Below are 8015 nucleotides of genomic sequence, written 5' to 3' on the forward strand. Positions count from 1 at the left end.
TTGATAAAGTTAAAATTAATAGCATGTGGCATTGCAATGACTATATTAATTAGCTCCTTGGAGTCCTGATCAAAAATAGGGGTCTGCTGAGCCAAATGTCATCCTGCATCAAAGTGCTCGTGGCAGATCTGCAGCAGGTCCCTGCTCCCAGGTGTGGGTGATGCTGGCAAGGTGAGGAACACCTTTTTTCAAGGTTAAAGGAGGAAGAAAATGAGATAGTTAAGGGATGGGATTGCTCCTACTCTGGCTGCTGACACCTCACAAAGCCCTGAGAGCAGAGCCAAGGCAGCAGGGATCACCATCAGGCTGAGCCTGGCAGGAGGGGACCGGCAGCAGGGCTGAGCTGCCCAAGAGGAGAGGGCAGCAGGGACATCCATAGATGAACCTGATACAGGACAGCGAGGGGCTGCTCCCCTGCAGGTGACAGCACAGCCACGAGCAATGCCACCCAACCCAGGGCACAGCCTCTGGCACCGCTGCCCCTCCAGTGCCTCCCTGATTTACTGATACTGAACATGCTTTCTGCTCTGTCCGTGACTCTCCAGTTCAGAGGTACTCCCAGATTTTTCATGAGCATTTTGCATAAAATAGATGCTTCTTCTCCCTTTTCAAATGCTAGGCTTTATGAAAGTTTACGATTTTTCCTTGTTATTTTTTTTCCATTTCTACTGGGAAAATCTCATCTCTTTGATGTCTGTCTTCAGCTGACAATTGCCCCTAGCCCATGAGAACTCAAAAGCTTCAAAGAAACCTCAATGAACTTCTCCTCAAAATAAAAAGTTCAGCTAAAAAGACCTTATCCATTCTGTCATGCTTTTTTTCCTGGGAGAGGAAAGGCCCCCATGGAGCTGTGCCCAGCAGTGCACTCTGCACTGAGAATTACTGAAGTGAAAAAGCCACAGGAGATGAGGAGCAAATCTCACATGCTGAAACCACCTGCAGGTGAGCAGCTCCTCCAGCCCACCAGATGCATCCTCTCCAAAGGCCAAGGATGAGAGTCACACAGTACAGCCCTGTGCCACAGCATCCTATGTCCCAGCAGGAGCAGGGGTGAAGATGAGTTTCTAGTACCCCAGGGAGAGAGGAGGAAGATGGATCTCCACAGACAAGGCACTTGAGTAATGGGATACAAATTTGTCTCACTAATATTTTCTTCCCATACACGGAAAACTTAAGTGAATGCAGGAATATACTGGGAATGAACCATCAGCTCAGAAATTTGCTCCCCAGTCAGGGTTAGTACTCCACCACCACCACCTTTTCTATACCCAAGCGCTTGTTTTCTGAATAACTCATTAGCTCAACTGATTCATCATCATTGTATGTTTGGGTTTTTTTAAAAACCCACACCTAAGAGATTTTGCAATTGGATAGAAGAAATGGTATCCATGGAAGGCAAGACCTGGGGGAGATGTTACTGGAGCACGATGAGTGAGCTGGGCATTGGAGGCATCTCCAGCTTCACAGGTGAGAGTGGCTTGTACCAGAGGGCAAAGAGCAACCAGAGAGACTGGGAAAGTAATAACCCAGATTTGTCTGCTTAATGTGAGGGAAAGGAGGGGTGTCAGCACTGGGACTGATGGGTTTGGCATTTAATGTTCTCTGCTTTAGGGCTCACCCTTCCCACCTCACCAGCCCAGGACCCCTCAGACACCTTTGCTCATCCACCGTCCTGTGACCCTCAGCGAGGGGCAATTTCACAGCAGGGAAAAGGCAGTGGGGACACCATGGGAGCCCAAATTCCCCCCTGTCCCCCCACCTGGGTACCCCTGTGTCCCACACGGGGATGCTGCCCATCCTGCCTGCCTCGGGCAGGACACAGAAGCGTTTCTAAACGTCAGGAAGCAAAAGTGCCATCTGTGAGTCTCGAGCAGATGCTGCACAGAGACGAGAGTGAAAGTCTTTAAGGGAAAGGAGGGGGAAAGCAGAGAGATGACAATTAAATAGCTGTTTTAAATGATCTGAAAGATTAAAGACAGATGAAGGTTTTTGGATTTTTTTTTCCTCTGGGAAAAGCAACTACGAGATTACCTTCATTTCTTCTGCCTTCACAAACTGTTGGTAAGAGGAAAACCTAAGAGTTAAATCAGTCGGCCACATTTCCTCGTTTTTTATTATCTCTCCAGCTGACATCTCGGGAAGGGGGAGGGAAAAAGAAATCAAGTGAATTAAAACCAATTGGGGGGGAAAAAAGAGAAGAAATTATGTAAGAACTGGCAAAACACAGCAGGCTCAAGTGGTTATGTAAAGCAATGAACACAAGAGCTTATTTAAATTAGATCTAGCTGCGAGACAGAGCAGAGTGTAAACGGGCTGGGATTAGGCAGGCTGGGCTGTCGTGCATATGCTGAGTTAAAGCCCTGGGTTCCCTGAAGAGCCGATGAAAAAAAGGCAGCTTTAGGGATGCTCCCACCACAACAGATGGGCATCGCTGCTGGGGCGGGGGTCCCTCTCCATCGCTGTGGGGATGGATCCAGACACATTTACACACCAATATCTTCATTTCCTTGTCTACCTGAGGGTGTGGTAGCATTGTGACCTGATGGGACACAATCCCGCCACAAAGGTGCTATTTGTGGTGCCATCAGAGGGGTGAGTGACACTCAGGACTTCTCTGGGGTAGTGAGTGATTTAGAACAGCACCGTTATTAAAAGCTACAGTAGAAGTTCAGCTGTGACTTAAGGAAAAGAAATCAACTTCAATTCTTCTAGTCAATACTGTGTTTATTCTAGTATAAACACAGGATTCCTGAACCATTGACTAATCCTGGATAGGATTTGCCAGCAAACCTGGAGAGAATTCAGCCGCTTGGTTTTATGGCTTGCTATTTTCACGTAATATAGAGAAATGCTTCTCATGTTTATTTACTTGGCACCACAGATCTGATGGTGAGCAGGGCCCTGCCTTCCACAGCACCAGAGCACTGAGCACATTCCACCACCCTGCCAAGGTGCTCCTCACCAGAGGAAAGTGTAAGGGCATGTTTGCAACATCATACGTGGAATTTATAGCTCTGTGAACCTCTCAGACTGACAGGAATTAAATAGATGACCCTTGGAAGAGTGTGTAGAGAGCATGATAATGGATGTCGAGACTCCTGGTCCTCCCTTTCCATCCCCTTCACACCTGAGGCTCTTTGGCAGGTGCCTTCAAAGGCATCGCATGAAGAAATGTAGGCAGAAATAAAGCTGAGGAGCCCCTTGGGCAAGCAGTTGTTTCATGTGCAGAGTTATTTACTCTACAAATCATCCAAACTGTGAGCAGGCTTCATAAAACATGATAAACAAGGGCTCTGCAGGGATGGGTGAGCTGCAGCCATGCAGGGTGGGCTGAGGCAGAGCAGATCCACAGCATCCTTCAGAAGTGTGAGGAGGTCCAGAGGAGCTCCCCAAGTGCTGCCCTAACAAATGAGCAACTTGGAGCTGCTGGAGCTGTGGCAGTTTATGGAGGAGCAGGGCCTGCTGCCATGTGTTTTAATAAATGGGATCACACCAGCTGTCCGTGCAAATAAAACATTAGCATGTGTCAGACACTCTACCCAGGCACTTGCTGTAGCTTAGGGGACATTTTGCAGCAGAGCCATCCAAGCACAGGCTGTGCCATGCCAGTGCAAAAACATCTTCCCCCTGTGAATTTTGGGGTGCCAGGAGCTGCCCACACCCAGCTCCCCTTGCACGTGTGTCCAGGCTCAGATAAAATCCTGGGATTTTAGGTTGAGGAGCTGCTGACTCCATGTGTAGGGACTGACGGTACACCAGGATTCCAGGTATTTCTTTCAGCTTCTCCTCTTTCCCCAGGTTCTGCTGTGAACCTCTCCACAAAACGGGTATGAAGGTAAAAAAGTAATAAGCAGGAAAATCAATTTGCACAGCATCTGGCCAGTAAAATTCAGAGCTTTTTTGAAAACCAGGGCTGAGAGTGTGCAGTGTTAATGGCACACGGGGCTGCACATGGTAGATCAGGACTTTCGGTGGGATCCTGTTTTGGGGAAGCTGGTCCCAGAGCCAACCCCACAGGCACAGACCCACAAGTGAACAGGGGAAGCCTCTCATCCTGCCTCAGAACTCTTGTATCTATTGCTGCCACAACAAGGAGCTTTAAAACCTCCTCCAGCTGAAGTGCCATGAAAACATGAATTTACTTGTATGGCTTTAAGAGGTGTTTAATCTATGTGGGAAAAGGTCCTAAAATTGGCTACAGTGCTTTTCAGAGGATGTCTGCCAGCTAAGAGTTTACTAAATAATGTGGCTGTAATGGACTTACTCCTGTTACCAGATCCCAGTGGATGCCAAAATCCGAACCAGACGTCCCTGACTGACAGAAGCAACATGAAAACTTGGCAATGGAGAATACATAATAAACCAGATCCACAGGCTGATTTAAGCAGCTGCAAAGACAGTGATGAGCACAGCTGGGAAATAGTTCTAAGAATTCCATATCAGAGACCACACAGGGCTTATGCCTCAATGACAAGAGGTGAGATGTGCCCGGCGTACGGCTCGTGAGGACACGCAGTGTCACCCTGCAGAACATTTCACTCACTGCTCTTCCTGATTATGTGCTGCCCTGAACAATTTGTAATTGCTAGAAGAATATCAGTAATTACCTCTTACAGTTGATGTGGAGCTTAAGTGGTGAGAGTTAAAATGTGCAAGAACCAAATATCCTGAGTGTTGTTTGAATAATTACTTTTTTATTATTATTACGAGGAAACCTGGTTGTTCACATTCAGTCTAATTTCACTCAGAAATGTCCATTCAAACTTGACTATTCAAAGCAAACACTGAGGAAGTTTTTCAAAATCGGAGATATTAAATTACTACAATCAAATAGGCCCTTCCAACTCAGAATATTCTGTGATTCTGTGAAATATTTGTTCCCAGAAGTTTGTTCCAGAGGAACATTCTCCTGTAATGATCCCAGCAAAACCATGGCTCACACTGGGCTCTGAGGATATAAATGGTTACAGTTGCCCTGTTCTGGGACAGGCTTTCAATCAGTCAACAAATAAAACCACTTGGAGAACTAATGGCTTCCAAAAAAAAAAATGCCAGTTTGCTTTAGACAGTTTGCCAAACAGGAATAGGAGCAAAATATGTTGAGTGATTTATTACAAGTGTTTTGCCAGCTCGAGCAAGTTCATCATTGCTCTCCTTAATTTAAAGACAGAAAATGAACGCAATGAGTTGCAGAGATGCTCTGAAGCAGCTTGAACGCACCACGAAAGACCAGGGCTCCAGATTGCCACCCAGCAAGACCTCTGCACGTCACACTCCACATCAGCACTGCCCTTTCTCTCCCGGATCTTCCATCATTTGTCTTTTTTTAAACCTCTGCACAGCTTACGACGTGAGAGCGCCGGCTCACACGCTGTGCGATGGTTTCCATTAACGCACTTCAAACCTGACTTGCAGCTGCTTTGCTTATTCACTCCAGAGCCTTCCCCGGCCCAGGGCCCTGCCTCACATTGTGTGATGCTTCCCTGTGCTCAGAGGAATGGAGTAAAACCATGAAACAACCTTCCTGTCCTGGCAAAGCCACTTTTGCAGCCAGATCCCCCGAGAAGGAACAGATTGACATGGTTTGGGGTTTGGTTCTTCCTTCTTCCCCAACAGCTGCCTCTTTCTTCTAACTTTTAAATTAATCCACTAGTTAATTAAATATAAATACATGAGGAAAAGCCCACAGGTGAACTTCACACACACTTAATACATTCATGTCTGTCTTCTCCTGACTTGGCTAATGGGATAAGGTATAGCCTGAATAATTGCAAGACTGTAAGGTACACTGAGAACTGTTTAAAGTGTAATCTCCAAAGATATGGATAGGAAATAATCCTCTGGTTTTAGCCCTACCATGGTAACAATGAGCATCGGTTTAATCCGAGGAGGAAGATGAGTGGAAATAATGCATTTCAGTCACATAGTTCTCAAATCAGATGGCTCACGTCTCCTCAGAGAGTAGAGAATTTGGGTTAAGTACACTGGGCGGCTGCTGACAAAACCTTCCAGGCATCTACAGGAGAAATGCAGCCCTCACCACCTCAGATGAAAGTTGGGGATCATAACAAAATGCAGAGGGAATCCAGGGCTTCTATCAGGGCTTGATTTTGGTTTACTGAAACAGTACAGAGGGGAAACTGGGAGAGTTATGTCTAAACATTTACAGGCTCTGGTCTTAAATCTAAATGCACAAACCCTCACCTGCTTTTAGTGGGAGGGAATGGTTCTGATTCATTTCCATTTAAGTTCCCTCCCTTTAAGTGTGGGAACATCCCAGGGACTCCAGTACACATGCAGCTTTAAATTCCAACTGCCCGCTGATTAACCCCACCTGAAATTCATGTTCCAAATAAAAAATTGAGCGGCTATCACATGCAAGCCTGGCAGCCAAGGGACTGTGGAGATTGGTGTCTTGATCTCTTCTGTCCCTCCTTCCGTGTCTCTTACATTTTTCAAGCCCGATGCTCCAGTAAACAAATGCCTCAACCCACCAGAGCACTGGAGCACGGCAAGTGTTGATGCTGAAATCCGTTCCACGCATGGGCGTGTTGGATTTAGCACTGAGTGGAGAGCAGCGAAGCTGTGCTGAAGTCAGGAGGGGCTGCTGATTAAACCAGCTATGGATTTCCCCAAAACAGCAAAAATAGCAGCCTCTGGCTTCCACGATGCAGCTCCTTTTCACATGCCTGTGCTACACCCTGTGTCCAAAACTTTCTGAAATTAGGAGCTGTCACTACACTGAAGAAAAGGGCTCTGGATCAACACAAGGAACTGGAAGAGGGGGAGAGATGGTTTTATTTCCCTTGAAGTTGGTGGCCGCTTTCCAGCAGAAAGGAAGGAGATGCAGAAAATGCAGAGAAAGGGTGGAGATTTGGGGGTTTCTGGCGATGAACTGCCGCCTTTGGGCGGGACCCAGCGCGACACGGCAGAGCGGGGCCGGCTGTCCCGGGCTCTGAGGCACCAGGAGCTCCGGACCGGGACGAGGGAAGCTCCGGGCACGGGAAGGAGCTCCACGGAGGGTTGTACCGGCCCGAGGCCGGATTAACCACCGAGCAGGATTTACCCCGGTGCTCTCTGCTGAGCGTGGTGGGGCAGGAGAGGGTGCGGGGAGGGGCGAAGCAAGCGGAGCCGAGACCCCCACAAATCCCTCCTGAGCGCACCCCGGGCCGGTGCGTCCCGTCAGGGCTGCCCGGGACATCCCCTTCCCGAGCAGGTTCCTGCTCCAGCCTCCCACTCCTGCCCCCCCGGCTCCGCAAAGTTTGGCCGGCCGGGGGAGGAGGCGGCTGCCCGGCCCCGGTCCCCGGTCCCCGGTCCCTCACCTGGATGACCGTCTTCAGCGTGGAGGTGTCCACGATGGCGGTGCAGATGAGGGAGTCGGGATCCTGGTCCTTGCCGTAGATCTGCCCCATGGTGAAGATCATGGGGATGGCGAGCAGGAAGGAGGCGATCCAGATGCAGCTGATGAACTTCTTGGTGCGGCTGCGGGACATGATGCTCTTGGCTTTGAAGGGGTGGCAGATGGCCATGTAGCGCTCCACGCTGAGGCTGGCGATGTTGAGTGCCGTGGCATAGGTGCAGGCGTCCCGGAGGAAGTAGTAGCCCTTGCAAACGGCTCCCCCGAAAGCCCAGGGGTGATGGACCCAGATGAAGTTGTAGAGCTCGATGGGCATGCAGAGGAGGAAGATGAGGAGGTCGGAGAAGGCGAGGCTGGCCAGGTGGTAGTGCACGGTGCTCTGCAGGTTCTGCAGCGACTTCTTCCGCACCAGCGTGTACGCCGTGATGGAGTTGCCCACGGTGCCCACCAAGAAAAGAGCCAAGTACACGACTGTCACCATCACTTTGGAGTAGATGTCGGTGTTGACGTCCAGGTCCTCCTCGTCGGGCACTTTGGGGAGCAGGTCGGAGCGGTTGGACGCGTTGGCATAGCCGCGGGGGTGCGGGTGCAGCTGCCCGGCGGGCACGGCCGGGGCCGTGGCGTTCGGGTGCATCCCCGGCGCCGGGCAGCACCGCCC

General features: G+C 49.5%; 1 protein-coding gene across 1 annotated transcript in view; it reads right to left on the reverse strand.

Annotated features, from left to right (window-relative positions):
* Positions 1–8009, reverse strand: part of NTSR1 (neurotensin receptor 1 (high affinity)) — a 53431-nt gene extending 45422 nt beyond the window's left edge. Inside the window, exon 1 of the mRNA XM_008634716.2 lies at positions 7323–8009. Within this exon, the coding sequence (XP_008632938.1) occupies positions 7323–7991 (669 nt within the window). The 5' untranslated portion in view covers positions 7992–8009. The remainder of the gene's footprint in view (positions 1–7322) is intronic.
* Positions 8010–8015: the final 6 nt, after the last annotated feature.

Source organism: Corvus brachyrhynchos, unplaced genomic scaffold (assembly GCF_000691975.1).
Source record: "Corvus brachyrhynchos isolate BGI_N302 unplaced genomic scaffold, ASM69197v1 scaffold10, whole genome shotgun sequence".
Lineage (NCBI taxonomy): Eukaryota > Metazoa > Chordata > Aves > Passeriformes > Corvidae > Corvus > Corvus brachyrhynchos.